Below are 17601 nucleotides of genomic sequence, written 5' to 3'. Positions count from 1 at the left end.
AAAAATGGTGGGTTTGAATTTTCTCTTATAATATTTCTTTTCTTTTCTGTGCCAGATAATCTTACAAAAGCATATAGGTACCTATAGACCAGTTTAAAGTAAAAAGAAAAGTTCTTGGAACACTCATGAGGAAATAGAAGTTGTATATGTAATACGGAGGGATGTCTTTTAAGCATCTCGTCAGCAAATAAATCTGGCATATTCATATTAGGTATATGCCAAAACCATGTGTGCCTTTTTACCTAATTATCATAATATATAATGAATAAGTTCAGCGTATAAAAGAAGCCTATAAGGATTATTCTTATAATGAGAACGTAGACCATGACCTACGTATTACTACGTATTAGACGTATTACGCAGGTCATGGTAGGTATAGATAGGTACTATAAGTAGTAAATAACTTGTCTTTATTATTTATCGCACGTGATCTATATAACTGAAAAGAAAAAAGAAAAATCTAGATTTCATATCAGGAAAATAGTTGCGAAAAATAACACGAAAGGTTTCGCTATTTCCACATATAGTTAGTATGAAACGAACTTAATTATATTTGATCTCCGTGGGGTGGCGGGGAGGTCTCATCTCAATCGCAAATCGGCCATCTTGCGCCCCCGGGATCGACCCCCTCCCCCCTCGTCCATTATACTTTTTAAGCTCCAATCTCGTTCATTTAAACGGTTGGCTTTAGATGGCAATCGCATTTTTCCACTGCAGGTCACGTCTCGACCCGTCTCCCGGTACCGAGGCTTAAATCAACAAAAGAAAATAATAAGATTCGTTCAAATTAAAAGTGTAATGTCGCGAAAGTGCGCGGGCGGTCGGTAATCCCGGAGCGTTCTTCATTAGGCGGGCTTTCGGAGACCGCTGAGCATCTCCAAGAATTTTTCTTTATTCATAACGAGGATTAAGAGAAATGCAAATGAAGCGAGGCGTCGGGTTCACTTAGCTGTGTCAACAGTGTCGCCCGTCGACGACTGCTTTATATATTTTTGTTATTTACTATTCAAATGTTTTGTGCAAATCGTAGATACTGCATTGCAATTAAGTGCAAGTACTATGTTTAATAATTATAGTAATAAGATTTATTGTTAGGAATAACATAAGTACCTAGATGTATTTATATCTGCTTATTTTGACCTTTAATTCTGGAAATAAAAGCTCTCCTATCTACTAGCAATAAGACACAATAAAGTAGAAACATTGAAATAAAAATTTTCATGAAAATAAATACAACATTACCTACAACTTAAACAAATTACCTAGGATCAAATTACAAACACGTGTTTTAAATTAGAGTTATATCATAATAAACATTATTGAAATAATTAATACACGGTAAGTTGGATATTATTCCAAGTAAATGACAAGACATGAACATAATTTGTATTATGTTTATTATGGAAAGCATTTGTATCGAACTACCGGTCCGTTTATTTGTTCATCCTGTCTTAACGTTTATATTCCTCGGTACTCCTTGTTGCTGGTCTCGAAGTAGTGATGGGAAATATAAATATCGATAACTTATAACTAAAAAAGAAACATTTATTTCCTATCCTAGGCATGTATTTCTGTTTAAATGTGTTTATAACGATTGAAATCTTTTTTGTGAATATCAATGTGTGTATTTAATTATTACCTAATATTTTATCAATTTTCAGAAAACAACTCGTCGAGAACCTCTTGCCTTTACTACAGGCCTATCTACTACTAGATCTATCTACAAAGGGGTGACTCTACGAAATTTTTATTAATATTAGCAGCGGATATAATAATATGAATATTGAATACACATAATATACTAGAAATATACTTTATATTTTTCAATTCATACTTAATATCTTCTATAGGTACATATCCAATTTGATATTTTCTTTATTATACAACATACTAGCTTCCCGACCACGGTTTCGCCCGCGTAATCAAAGGAAATAAGCAGCCTTCATTATTCCATAGCCTCCTATCTTCTGAAACAAAAATTATGCCATAAAATCGCGTCTTTACAACATAACAAATACTTTAGAAGTAAGGAAAGAATGAAACATTATTAATTGATTTAGTTAATTCCATTATGACATTAGTAAAATGTATAAAAACTAATTCAAACATCGATAAACTTAGAACATCCCTACGCAACTCAGCCGAGTGTATTTTTATTCGGAATTTATATCTAGCAACGAATCCCACATTATTGTCTCGGAGCATTTATTTTGTGATGGGCATTAAAACCAAAACCCCTTTTTCTCGAAGGCGATTTCATTTTAGCTGGGTTTAGAAAATTTAAGGCCAGTCTTATAAAGCTTTGATTTCGCGGCGCTCTAAAGAGCCGGGAATAATTAATTTATTCTGCTATTATTCTGATTCTCCTTCAGATAATAATGGAAAGATATTTCGTATTTGTTTTATCGCTCTCAGATGGAGTACAGTTTTATATTTTACTGGTAGGAATAAAGTGGGTTTATTTATATTGATGATATGTATACTTATTATGTAAATAATTGTGATTACAATTTACGTACTCTTACCACCGTGTGCCGTCGCGTGTAAAGGTGTTACATGGATATTTGAAGATAAATAGGTAAAAGTATGTAAGTACATAGCTAAGCTGTTCTTTTATGAGTTCCAAATTCTATCTGTAGATATCTATACTAATATTATAAAGCTGAAGAGTTTGTTTGTTTGTTTGTTTGAACGCGCTAATCTCGGGAACTACTGGTCCGATTTGAAAAAATTCTTTCGGTGTTAGATAGCCCATTTATCGAGGAAGGTTATAGGCTATATATCATCACGCTACGACCAACAGGGGTGGAGCCACGGGGGTGAAACCGCGCGGAGCAGCTAGTATATCATATAGGAGAACAGTTAAATATAAATAATAATGAATTTTTTCTTTAAAATATTGCATAGAATAATAGTAGCTTAAGGTTATAGCGAGCCGATATATAGAGCCTCATACAAACATTTCCCCTTTTCACCCCGGGTAATAAAACTGAAGACATGAATAACGTTCAAGGTTTCCCATTCATTGATAATTTTTCTATATCTTTACTCTTTAGCAATATTGTTTCCAAATTCAGCACTTTTCTTTCATACGGATTTTAACTATCAACGTCAACACGATATTTATAATTAATGTTCGTATTATTTGTATACGTAGTATAGGTATTATTATTAGTCTGTGGTATTGTGTTATTTATATATTTTAAGAATTCTTAGATAATCCTTATGTAGTTATCAACTACCTTTTTTCTATAATTATTCCAAAATGTTTGTACAAATTGATAATCTTAAATAACAATCAACTTTATTGTTTTCCTCAGACGAAAGCAAAAAAATAAAGAAAGTTTATTTATTATTATATTCAATATTATGATAAAAGCATATATTTCGTCAAGCACATAATATAAGAGCTTAGTAATGAGCCCGTATAAAGGTAAATAAACAGAGACTGCTCATATCGAATAATTTATTTACATTGACTAATGAAATTGATATATTTTTGCGTTTGCCGCCACTCGTAGGAATCAAAGCGAACGAACCGAGCTGCTGTGTTTGCACACTCGTTCATATCCAGCCATGAAATCGCCTAAATATCCCAAGGGTCAGATGTAGTGGAGATGGATCTTTTTTTATTATTTTAAATATTGTCTTTTATAGGGTAACGGCACCAGTGGTCAGCCAGGCACCAGTGATCAGCCTATTGCGCTGTTTATTGGCCATAAATATCGCTGTAATCAAAATAACCAAATCACGCGCACTTAAATAGAAGCTCTGTTTCGTTATTGGTTCATGCATCACGCGATGGGAGCAGCAGGGGGTCAGAGGAGAGAAGTAAACACGTTCGTACAGGTGCTGTCCGCCGACAAGAGCAGAAGTGTCATGTCTGCAATATTTTTTGTTTCACGTGGTGCTCTTTTGAAAGGTGAGAAATAACATATTTTAGTATGAAATGTGATTGTGTTTTATAGATAATAACTTTATAGATTACTTAGAGCATTTAATTTTATGAAATTTGATAAAAAATATTGTTTTTTTACTTAAAAATTTGAGGGGCTGACCATTGGATACTGATTTTTTATGAAAGATCCAATGGACAGCCCCTGGGGCTGATTACTGGGATTATTCCTAATTGTTAGAAAACCCAGTGGTCAGCCGTATTTCAAAATATTTTTTTCAAGCGGCTGACCACTGGGTCTCAATCTGTGGTCTCAATGATCCAGTATTCAGCCACGATGTTATTGAAATAATATTTTAAGTATAAATGCGAATGTTTGTGTTTAAATCTATAAGTAATACTTCATTAGTTAAGTTTTACCTAAAATAATGGTATTATGTGTATTCATACCCAAAAGTTATTATTGTTCCCTTTTTTTCTAGCTAAAAATGCCGCCAAGACAACAGTATCCTCCAGAGAAATCCTCCGAAAGAGATCCTCCTGTGGTTGATTATAATTATATATATTGTGGATTATAGATATATACATAATAATATTATAAACTAATATCGCTGTATTCTTTAAAAAGAATTATTGCTGTGTTTATGATAAATAATAAGAAGTTCCTAGAAAATAAGAAGACACAAAGAGATTGTAATAGTATGTTTAAAATAATATTTGTATTATGTGCGATATACATTTTTTTGTGCTAAGTGAATCGTTGCTATAAAAATGTGATTAATATAGTTGATTTTGATATAACATTGTTTATTTTGATCTCATAATTAGTTATACTTACTAAAGGCTGAACACTGGGTTCAACAAGGCTGTTTATTGGTTTTTAGAGGCTGTTCACTGGGACACTGGGCCATTTTTTGTTTAAAATTAATTATAAATTTTACTAAGAGAATTATTATTTTTGATAAACGCTGATTCGAAACTACAATAAACAATAAATCCATACATGTTGTACGTTTTTTTATTCGACGATTGTTGTAGAAATGGCAATTGTCAAAACTTCAAAAAGCTGTTATGAGGCTGACCACTGGTGCCGTTACCCCTAGTGAATTAGTTGAGATGCGTATTATTGTTAAGTAGGTTTTTGAATGAAAATGTGACTCAAACTGTTTTTTTTTTATATTTAAATATTGAATAACGTGAAGTTTTATTTCATTATTTTATTTATACTTAATTACTTACACTTGCTAAAGTTTCTACTTGATTATCGAATCTTATTCTAGAAATACTCTATTCATTATTTTTACTATGAAAATGTGCTACGAAAACATCCTTCTTTTGCATCCCATTAAATTTATAATTTTAGCTTGTACATAATATATAATACTATTTACCAAAAAGACTATATAATATTATGTTCTTGTTTCACGCCATATCTTTGTTTAAATGCAGTAATTTTAGATTGTCAAAATTAAAAAATAAAGCTATGTCCATATTATACAGCACTAGTATCCACAGCTTAATTTGATTAGCGACCACAAGCCGCAAAGTGCTCACTCGATGAGCAGACAGCAAACTTTACCAGAACTACTGATATCGCTGTTTTACTCTTAATTAGCCGTTTTAATTACATTTGAATATTGTTGTTTCGTTTGTTTTAAATACAATTTTATAGAATTAACGTTCAACAAGATGAAATAGGATTTACTGATGGATTAACTAACACATGATTAACCTACCTACATTTCTACAAAATACTTATAGGTAATTCATGTACCTACTTAATTTGGTACCAATTAGTGATATCTAATAACACAGACCAAAAAAGAGTAATAATCATTGATCTAAGCACAGATCAGAGACTACGTCTGAGTGAATGACTAATTGACTATAAATATTATGTACCTATGTTTTAATTAAAATAATTTTATAATTATTGTCATATTTTATCTCCGATTCTTCATGATTAGGTACCTGGGTCATTTTCAAAATATTTGTACGTCACGAAATTGTCAGTAAACTGTTTCGTTAGGAAATGTCAGGAAGTTGTAAAAGTAAGGCTGTATTCAGAATAAGGTAATATTACATATAAAAAATTAAGAAGTCACTAGTTAAAAAAAATATATATTTTTAGTTACAAAATAATCAACAAACAATCAATTTTTATAATTCTCTGTTTGCTTTTCCTTTTCTTTTCTTCTATCATTAGCTTCTTTCCATTTTTGTCTTCGAGCTTCTTTTTCACTGTCATTAAGATCTGATATTTTTCTTTGTCTTTGTTTCACTTTATCGAGGTGTTTTTTCCTTTTCATTTCATATTTTTCAGGGTTTTGCTTTTTTAGTTTTTCAATGTATTTTTTTGCCGTTCGGCACCGGTTAGCGGCATTCTGAAACTAAAAAAAGCTGTTGGATATATGTATTTTGAATAAAAATAAAAACAAAAGTCAGCATCACTCGTGTGGGTGGAAAAGCGATCAATACTAAATGCAATAAGGCAAGCGTTATCCCATCAGAAACCACTTGTAAAATTGGAGGCCAAGACTCACTGATCCGCTTTCACTATAAAAAAGTTATCAGATCCCAGGAAAAGTCAAGTCCCTAAGCCCGACTTTACTAACCCTACATCATGGTTTAAAAAAGTATGGCCTGTAGTTACAAAAAAATAATCTTGAGAGATTTATTGTTTTTCTCCTTTATTATTATTCGTTACATTAATTTAACACACATTTTAATATCTTATTTTCATACTTTACACATGAGACCACAGCTTTACCGTCTACAATTTACTGACGTCAGTAAATGTCAAGAAATTGTTCGTCAGTAACATGTAAAAAATAACCTAAGAAATACTTTTACACAAAACATAATCACATTTACCATTAGATTGAAAGTGTAATCTATTACTCTAGTCATAATTTAAGTATATTACAATTGCGGTAGGTGAATTCTTCAAAATGTACTTACTTTTGTTGAGAATACGTCGTTAGGAAATTGTAACTAAATTTTTTGCACAGCACACTACTGGACTTCTTCCATGTCTGGACGACGAACAAAATGGCGGCGCGTTAATGTGACCTTACTTTTCGTGACATGACCAGTGTTGCCAATGATTAGAGTTAGATTCCTCTTCTTTGTGATACAAGAAGTTGGTTAAATATGTCAATAAATCAGTGTCACGAAATTGTAACGATTGATAGGGACATTTTTATAATATGTAATTCTTCGTTTATTTAAGGTAATTTAAATAGTTTAATCTATCAGATATAATACTTCAAACATTGGTTTTTAATTATAATACAAAAAAATAGGAAGTTTCATACAAAAATTCTGATAAAAATATTGGTTTTCATTGTCGTCCACATAGGGGACAATAAAAAAATGTATGGAGCTTTTTTTGTTACTTTATTTTCACATTAAATTTATGTAAGAATTTGAATCGCAATTCATTGCTTTTTATCAGAAATGATATGCAGTATGCTTAAGTTTAGTCTGTAAAACGTTAACAATGATTTATTTAAGTCGTAACCATATTTTTTTCGAAGGTTTTTTAAGGGGACAAACATTTTGTAGTAATGTACAATTATTTTGAAAACGACTCACCTACCTATTTGTTTTTTTTTTTCCTATGCCATGCTTTATGTTTTCTTTGTGCGGTTTTCCAAGAACATCCACTAATTGTTTGTGTCTAGTAAGTTTACATAACATATTATAAAGCAATCAATTTCTGTTCATTTAAAAATCGAAATACTTTGTATATAAAATTAAAATTAAATGATTCAAACATGTTAATTGTTTAGTCTTTGTTTGGTCAAAATTTTTATGACTCGTTTATGTAGCGACATCTGTAGGTGAATAGAATATATTGTAATTGTTTAAAGCGCCATCTTTTGATTACAACTTTAACTAATTAATGTCAGGTTATGTTGTTCATAATAATTTTAGCACACTAGATGGCGCTGTAAAGAAGTTTCATGAGCAAAATATAAAAAAAAGAATTCCTTATTTAACCCATCAAGAGATGGCGCCATCGGTCAGAAATTTATAGAATATATTGTAATACTGTGAAGGTACCATGTATAGGTATTTGTCACTGTAACATTGTAAAAACCGGTAGATTATAATCTCTCGCGAGATTGTAATCTGCCGACAAACTGTGATCCGTAACATTTACTTGTAATTTAGCGCAATTTTCGTTAGCATAATATAATAATGCGAATTCATCGCAGTATCGAAATTTACTTTTCCCATACGTCGCGGTCGGTCAGGTGCCGTTTTAGATTCGAGAGTCCCTTATTCGTGTCCTTTTAAATAATTATTCGAACTAAACCTACCCAACTTTTCACTATTTGGTTTGTGTAACTTTTCGTATCGAATACCCATTTCACAATAACGGTTTCACGTTGATAGATTACCTCTAATAATTTACCGAAAAATAATGCTGAATGCATAAATTTTCTTTTTAAATGTAGGATATTTACAAAAAAACTTAATCTAATAATTGTTTTGTTTCGAAAAACTAAACCTGTAAAATTGTACAGTAATATTTTAATGTTACTCTTCTACCTTCAGAAATGAAGGTCATTAATCTTACGAGAATGTTAATGTTTTAATATTTTCCGTAAGACATGTAGGTACCTACTTACAAATATTTATTTTTTATTATAAAACGTAAACACGCGGCTTTTAATATAAATAATTACGGGCAACCTTAGTATGTACTCTTATTTATTTTCATATACCTACCTAATTTGTAAACGAATTGGAACTGATAAGCTCAAATAAAAATCATTAAATTCAGCCGTTTTACCTACACATTTTCACCAAGTTTTCCTAGGCAACAACAACGAGAAGGACACGAGTTAAATATATAATTTATATAATCTTAATCTTAATACTATTATAAAGGCGAAAGTTTGTATGGATGTATGGATGTATGGATGTATGGATGTTTGTTACTCTTTCACGTAAAAACTACTGAACCGATTACAATGAAATTTAGCACACATATAGAGGGTAACTTGGATTAACACATAGGATAGGTTTTATCCCGGAAATCCCACGGGAACGGGAACTATGCGAGTTTTTCTTTGAAAACGCGGGCGAAGCCGCGGGTGGAAATCTAGTATATAATATACTAGAGGTGTGTGTGTTTGTGTTAATCCAAGTTACCCTCTATATGTGTGCTAAATTTCATTGTAATCGGTTCAGTAGTTTTTACGTGAAAGAGTAACAAACATCCATACATCCATACAAACTTTCGCATTTATAATATTAGTAGGATATTAGTAGGATTATAATTTATAGCTGTAGGATTATGTACCTACCTACCTACGAATAACGATACCTGCGATAAGAATAGAATATAGATGAAATATATACATATAGATGAAACCGAAATCCATGAATTATGAATTCATTAATGAAAATTTATTTATTGTAACTAATATTAAGAAGGAGGACTACAGGAAAACATGCATACTTAGTAGGTATATGTTATAGTAACACAGTATTATAATATATATACCTATGTATTTAGGAAATATATTGTAAATTTACTGTGATAGTAATTAGTAATGTAATAACAAATTTCTTGAAAATATTATACCGCTTTTTGGACCTTCATAGAGATCGGCATTATGTATTTACAAACACGATAATATAAAAACTGTGATAAAAACGGATATAAGCTCCCCCGGGCGGTTATTATGAATCGAGAATTAAAAAAAATTAAAATCAAAAAGAGACAATATTATGAAGTGCAGCGGAATATATTTATGAAGTTCGCGACCCCTAGAGGGGCGTTAGCGTTCATAACAATTATGACCCTCAACTCTGAATGTGTTAACAGATAACATCTGATGCAGAATCTAGTTGCAATTACGAGCGTAGTGACGTAACGTGGGTGTGTCACTTTCTTGCGAACTTGTGTGCAATGAAAACAAGATATCGAATCGCTGTTTTATTTATTCTAAGTCTAAATAGATATTATCTGTGTAATTTCCGCAAATAGGCGTGAGGATAAATATCATTAATTTGTTGATATTGAAGTCGCAAATGGTTCATAATACACATCACGGCTGCGGTAATGCGTCATTGAGTAGGTACTATTTTAATGGATTTAAGAATGATCTTTAATTATAAATCTCAGCACGTGCGATGATTTTGTCAATTCCTATTATTTTCTCTTAGTGCGATGTAATAGTATTTTAATCCTCTGTAGAGAAAACCATAATTATTACGAAAAAAAAAACTAAAATCGTAAGTTTATAACATGTTTATACTTAATAGTCTATTGCATAATAATATAGGAAATATTTTTCCACGTTTAGGTACGTATTGATGGAATAATAATGATGGATTCAATATTAATTTATACATAGTTGTAAATAGGAGTAATCGGTCAATACTTTGAATACAATACACATTCAATATATTCATAAGGCCTTTCACCTTATTTACTCGATGAAAGGTAATTTTATTTACATGGAGATAGGGTATGTTACTATGTATTTTTTTATACACATCTATAACTGTACATAATAAACACATACCTAAGTATATATATATATATATATATATATATATATATATATATATATATATATATATATATATATATACAAATAATAAAGAGTTGTGTCTGTTCTGTGGTACAGCTATCTGTATCCTTTATTTTATTTTAGGATTATGAAATAACTCAATAATAGTCTTAAATTACGAAACATCGAACTAATCAATACCTAGGTACCATCATAAATCATAATAGATTATCATCACCCTACAAAGGCCGAAAAGTCAAAATTTCTATTGAAAATTATCTTTAAATTTACCGCCGTTGCAGTTGAATCAGTTGTCCAATGAAAAAAATTCATAAAGTCTGCTTAACCAATCAACGGACGATACGATGTGGTGTGATTTGAGGGCACGCGCTTCGCGGCTGATATTATTTTGCTTCGTAGCTTAACTTTTGTTTAAACTAATTTTTTCACGTTTATAATTAAATTATATGCATAAACTTTAAAAATAAACATCGTCTTCATTCATCAATAAGCTTGAGATAACGACTGCTTCGAGATGCCACAACATAGCACGATAAATGCTTTTCGTACCCCGCATCGTATGATCGCAGATCGTGGCGTCATATAAAAGCCCAAGAACGCTCCCCACTTCTAGCCAAACGTCAAATCATACTCTAGTGTGCGGTCGTTTGTGTCTGGTGAAAATTGAAATCAGTCTTTTTCGCGACGTTTCGTAAGCTAGAGTTACTAGCGTTAGAGAAGTGAATAAAAATAAGGGCGTGTGTGTTCAGTGATATATTTAAACAAACATAAATAATACAAGATGTCTTTCAACACCGACATTTCGACTAAATTGGAGAACAGCAGGTACGGACGCATTTTTAATCGACCCCGTCCCTTTTAGTTAGACCTCCGCGTGATGCATAGATTAGCATAGCAGTGTTTTATTGATTAAGTAGAACATTAATAAACGCATTGTATAGAAAATAATAATATTGATGCATACTCCGGAACTTCAATGTATGTTGAAATACCAAATTCCTTTCACATTGACATAATAAGCATCAGTTTTCAATGTACTGAACTACTGACGCAATGCTTCTGACTGTTAATTTTTGTCACGCTAATCATAGAGGCTTCAATAAATAACTTTCATCTTCAGATTAGTACAAAGAGGTTAGGGATTACGAATCGTGTCACATCTGGGCGTGCGCCCTGAGATGACTCAGGGTACCTAATTCTTCCTATCTCTTAAAACTTTACGGTATAATACATATTTTAACTGAATAGAATATTACTACTTACCAAATATTTTATTGAAGTCTACATCTGATAGCTGTAAAATTGTTTAATTTTATTAAATGCTTGTTCAATGAACAATAACGAAGACTTTGGCTATCAAAATAGAATGGTGATTTTACATCTCAGTCATACACCTTGAATTCAAATGAGTTTGTTTTTTTTTTTAATATTTTTCTCATGTTTCATGTGATTAACAATTTGAATGTGTAAAAAACGTCATATTATAAGGTCAAGATTAACATGACCTATTTGAAAGCAAGGTGACACTTTCGTCAAGAGCTGCAAGGCTGTAATTCATATATGTAAACATTCCATGTGATGATAAAATTTAATACATTCATTTTATATCAGAATTTTTGCAGAATACTATTATTGTCTTATTTTATTAATGATATTAGTATAACTATAATACTTACAGTTATCATAGTAGGTTGTAGACACATAAACACGAAGGCATTCTTACATTATATTATAAAATTTGTAGTTTGGCTATCGCAGTAACACTGCATGATAACATTCTATTACTCTATCTACTATATAAATTTGTTAAAGAATAATTCCTCATCCTGAATATAGTTAGTGGACATTGAGTAGTATAATTATGACTTTTGTAAATAAGTTTACATGAAAAAAACAATCATCAACCCGTCAGAAGTCAATTTTCGTCAACTAGGGCAAGGACATTATTCAATTGTCTTGAAGTAGTTAGTGGACATTTTAATGAATTGTGATTTTAAAATAATAAATAAGTATCAATATATTGTATGCTACAAAACATTATTGAGATAAATGAAAGTGCATCACAGTTATCGCTATAATAGTGACATACTAATAAATGTTAAAATGCTAACAACGTCCCAATAAAATAAAAGTAATTGAACAGAAACCTATTATTTAATTATAAAATGGTATTCATAAATACAAATACTTAACAAATTTAAATGTAAAATGTTTTGTATAAAACCAATCACTATTTCGCTATTTCATGGCATAAATGTTATCGCACATGAATTGATGAAACTTTTTTTAGTACAATCTATAAAAGTTATCAATTTAAAAATAAATTTCAATCTATAAATCTAACATAGAAAACAGAAATCTAAATACATAGTATACGTAAATTGTTTCAATTATTATCAAGGAAATAAAAGTATAGACAACATTAAGATGTAATATTTCTATACTAATAAATAATAATAATAACTATACTAGGAATGGAAAATATTGTGTAACAGCATTTGTTCTTGTGTATATTGCATTGCATAAGTTAGCATGGGTTAAGTACAGCTTAGGAGCAGTATTTTTACATTATGGTTATTGGACTATATAAAAATGGATCTAAGGGTGCTTTTTCTAATAAAACACTTGTTTGAAGCAGTTCAAACTCAAAAATTTTTCAATTAGACTTCTTCGAGAAGCACTTTTGAAACGTCAATACATATTTTTAACATTTACCACCGATTTGGAAAGCAGTATCTATGGAGAAGAACCGGCAAGAAACTCCATAGTTGCTCTTTTAAATCATTTCAGTATTACAATTTAATTTTACTAAATATACAGTAACTGTATATTATCATAATAAAAGTAAGTAATAAGTTAAAAAATGTTATGACTAAACCATAGAAAAATCAAAGATTACATAGCGCTAAAGTTTTAAGAAGATTTATAGTCTTATATCTCAAAAGTGAAAGAATTTCTTACTTATTATATTGAGATGAGTAATTACCCATTTCCTGATAATAGATAATATTATCTTTATATGCTCTTATGCAATAAATTGAATAATAAAACTTATTGCACCTAGTGATAATTTTAAGATAAAAATGTAGTTTTGATAACAAACAATTCTATACCTGAGTGGAATATTCTACTGTCATTAAATTTATTTTTATTTTTCTAAAGTACCTAATCATGTTCGTGTAATATTTGAGCAAAATTCTTAAAGTCTATTTCCATTGTTACAGGAACACCTTGCGAAAAATCGCCAGACATGATGACACCGAGTTCTCCAAAGAAAGCATCCTCAACGACATGGAGAAGTTCGTCAAAATGGTTAATACCATGGACGAGACCGTGCTCGTGCCGAGCAGGCTGATGAACTTGCAACAAGAGGGTGACGATGACCCGTTCAGCCTATTCGCTATGCTGAACGACTTGAAGACTGAGCTTCTGTGGGCCGGAGCCGAAGTGGAGCACGTAGAGCGGGGCAGGAGAGTGTCCGACATGAGCGACACAGAGAGTGACGCGTCCAGTGCGGCCGGAGACTCCGGGATCGACGGCGAGGACGAGAGGGAGTCGGCGGCCCGCGCTGCGGCGAACTGCAGGCGCCATCTCCGCGGCCTGCGCCGCTGCCTGCGCCACCTCACCGCCGCCGCCGCGCATCTCACGAGATCGTATCAAGAAGAAGTCGGGGCCCCCGTTTAAACTTTAAAATATACCTACCTGTGATCAAACCTGCCCTGCACATGTTGTACATATAGGCTAACCGACCCGCGCTGTAAATATAGGTTATAGGGTCGGACGTGTGTGGAAATCTCAGTAAGTTATGTGGTTATTTAATAAACTTAAATGTCAATAAGTTTTTTTGTTTTATTTGGATAATCTAAAACGTTGCTACTAGCTTACTTCATCTAGACTATTGAGTAATGCTGACATTTTATACCTAAGTATGACTAAGATCTATTAAGTAAACTTGAATTTGAATTAGAGCTACACATTCTACAGTTACACGGTTTTGTGAAATAACATGAAGTTATTTACAAACTAGATCATACAAGTTCAATTGACTATTTCAATATGAATTTCTTTTGGGTTTGTGTGTACTACTCGACCAAGCCAACTAGACGCTCGGGTGGAATGCGGCCTCCCCGCCCGCTTACCGCCTCAGGTACCGCGTTCGCCTTAGTACGGTTCGCAGCATCGACGCATTCGTACGTTTCGCATCGCTAGTTATTTCTGTACTTTTTATTATTAATCGTTAAAGCTTGTTGTTGACTGTTAAGTTTTTCGTTGTTATTTGTTTAAGTTTTTACTGTGTTGTTATTCATAGACAGCCCTCGAAATGGGGAAAAATAAGACTATTCATAGCGGAGAGCGAACAGTGATATTATTAATATTTTTTTTTTGCTATCTGTACCCGAGACATGGGCTGGTGACGTCACAGTTGAAAAGGGTCTAGTTGGCTTGGTCGAGTAGTAGAACTATTAATTCAATACTATGTAGGTACATATTTGATATCTGTTGGATAAATCAAAAAGACAGATAAATGTTTAATTTGAATGTTAAACACATAAATATGATTGCCACAAGACAAAGTGTTCACTAATCTTTACGAAGCCATATCGCTGATGTACTCGAAGGTGTTGATAAAACATCACCATGCACTGTTATCTAAACTGTGCTCATAGTTACATAAGAGACTCTCAATGTTAAAACATTTCGTAAAGCGAACGTTTCATAACACAATACCTACTCCGATTTGAAGTCGAAGAAATATGAATGAAAGCTAATGAACACACCATTCATCATTTCCCACAAAAGTAATAAAAGTGACACTGAATTAAACCAGGATCTATTAAATTTCATGGCTAATATAGTAGTTATTACGTGATAAAAATTCTGCCTTGAAATTTATATGTTCGTGGCTCGAGCAGTAAAAATATCGTGACGTATCAATTAATATGACACTGCGGTCTGCGACACACCTTTGATTATATTATTCTACTAGATCTTGTTTTTCCGTTTGATAAAATTCAAATATTAATAAGTTTCTAACGGGATATATCACTGGGCAATGTGAGATATGTATGGGTAGGTCATAATTGCATGTACACATAAGTGATAAAGTGATAAATAATTACCTAACATAAATAATATACATAAATAATTATCTTACTAATGAAAAAAATACATATTTGTTGTAACGAGTACAAATGGTAATAAAAATGAATAAATATGTTGATTGTTGATCATCATAACTTGAATGTGAGTACCAACTGAGTAGGTATTAATAGTACTGCAATTCATTGTGAGAATTTTTGTAATTTTAAGAGTTCTGGTCAGAGTTTTGAATCAAAAGCACCTTTAGTAATAATAAACATTTTTTATCTTGGGCATCCGGCATAGGTATTTTGTCAAGAAATTAAGTAGGTATTACAATTTACAACATTGTATACGCATTGATGCACCATATAACACTTTCTAGAAAGAAATCATTTAATTAAATGGGCACAGCAGGTGACCCTGAACTGAATACACCAGAATCGATCCTAAGTGCGCGCTGCTACAAATTCTTTAGTCAGACATTGTTACATAATTTCATGAATTGGTTATTTTGAGTAGGCGATATTGATGTGACCTTGCATAATATCACTATTCACCTATTCACTGCATGTGACATAATTCCACAAGAAAGCCCGTAGGGTGGTCAATTTGAACCAATTTACTTCATTAAGAGGTAACATAAAGTTGAAAATATACAGTTACAAATACAGAAATTTAAAAATAGGTAGGTATACACTTGAAAATTTAATGGCTTCTGACTATATTGTCAATAGAGTTCCATATTAGAGTACAATTTCCCTTATAATGAAAGAAACAAGATAAGGCAGTGTAAACAATTATTTCTTAAAAATTTATATATTCTTATTTCGGGAATCGATGTACCGTAAAGAGGTGCATATTACGCCACTGTCTTAAAATTATTAATACATAATGAATTAATATCAATAAACATTTTTTTTTATTTATACATAGTGCACGAGAAACTGTCGTAAAGATAAGAAAGTAGATAAATTCTATTAATGACAGTAATTCGTGTTCAATCTATCATCGGCACTTTAAATTTCTTTATGATAATAAAATAATGGTTTTATTGTATAGAATAATTGAAATTATAGTTCGTAGGTATTAGAGATGCTCATTACATAACATTCAGTAGGTATTTAAATTAGATGTATAATTTATTTGACTTTGAGGACATTTTAATAAAGATTGTACCCACTAAGTAATTCTAAGTCTTTTATAATGTTATGTACACGTACGAAAATGCTTACTTCGGTTAAGCGGGTGATCCACTGGCGAGCCGACGAGCCGACGGTTTAGATCGTTGACTCGTTGGCTCGTCGACTCGCGTTGGTGATCCATTAGCGTACCAAACAGTTTACTCTCATCGTTGGCAAAGTCATGGCGTGTTACTTGGGGGTACTTTTAAATCAGGAGAAAGAACAAAAAAAGAAGAAAAGACGCAGATATTGAATGGTGTTTTTAATATCAGATATTGTACCGTTGGAATCATTTTTTTGGTAGATCTCTAAAAGTTTATTGTACGCGGAAGTTTTTAGCAATTTATTTTTATAGTCTCTGCTGATGTACTTCCATAGACAATCATGTTCCTAAAAACATTTTATAAATTCCGACACAAACTCGCGACGAAACGAGCGTAAATCCATTTTTGTAGCTAGACGCAGCGCGTGCGGTCTACACGAAAGTCGCAAAAAGACTGTAGGCTCGCCGCAGTGTTAGCAACCTGAAGTGAGCTGATTATCGTACCAGGGGCGTAAAATTATCGTACATTAGGCGTTTTTGGTTCGAAATTATCGTACTTTTTAGAATAAAGTCAATTAAAAATAAATAAATCATATAAATTGTAATATTGATAAGTATGCAAGTTCTCTATAGATATTCTTTGTTTAACTACCGCTGTCAAATCAACGAGACACTGAAACCCAAACGTTTTACGTGCCTTAATATTCATTATACTCTTTGGTTTTACGCGTGGTACAGACTACAGACCGATTCCATTTCCACTTTATGTTCAATAAACGCGCCAAGTTTAAAATTCAATCTAACAAAATTTCACTGTTCCCATGAAAGTTCGATATGAAACAC

The 17601-nt window shown here is 31.9% G+C and overlaps 1 protein-coding gene and 1 long non-coding RNA gene across 2 annotated transcripts; both read left to right on the top strand.

Annotated features, from left to right (window-relative positions):
• The first annotated feature begins 3701 nt into the window (after positions 1-3701).
• Positions 3702-4476, top strand: LOC149907595 (uncharacterized). The gene is made up of 2 exons (XR_016456798.1): positions 3702-3922; positions 4378-4476. It is a non-coding gene; the product is annotated as an uncharacterized LOC149907595 (long non-coding RNA).
• Positions 4477-11057: 6581 nt separating this feature from the next.
• Positions 11058-14290, top strand: LOC149907594 (mid1-interacting protein 1A). The gene is made up of 2 exons (XM_090103357.1): positions 11058-11277; positions 13677-14290. The coding sequence occupies exons 1-2, from the start codon at positions 11234-11236 to the stop codon at positions 14134-14136; spliced, it is 504 nt and encodes a 167-aa protein (XP_089959483.1). The 5' UTR covers positions 11058-11233; the 3' UTR covers positions 14137-14290.
• The last annotated feature ends 3311 nt before the right edge of the window (positions 14291-17601 follow it).

This window comes from Colias eurytheme, chromosome 6 (assembly GCF_061535395.1).
Source record: "Colias eurytheme isolate Ceu_HAF_F1 chromosome 6, ilColEury1 Martin Lab GWU primary, whole genome shotgun sequence".
Lineage (NCBI taxonomy): Eukaryota > Metazoa > Arthropoda > Insecta > Lepidoptera > Pieridae > Colias > Colias eurytheme.
The sequence above is the reverse complement of the archived record's forward strand: the minus strand, read 5'-3'. Positions and strand labels throughout refer to the sequence as shown.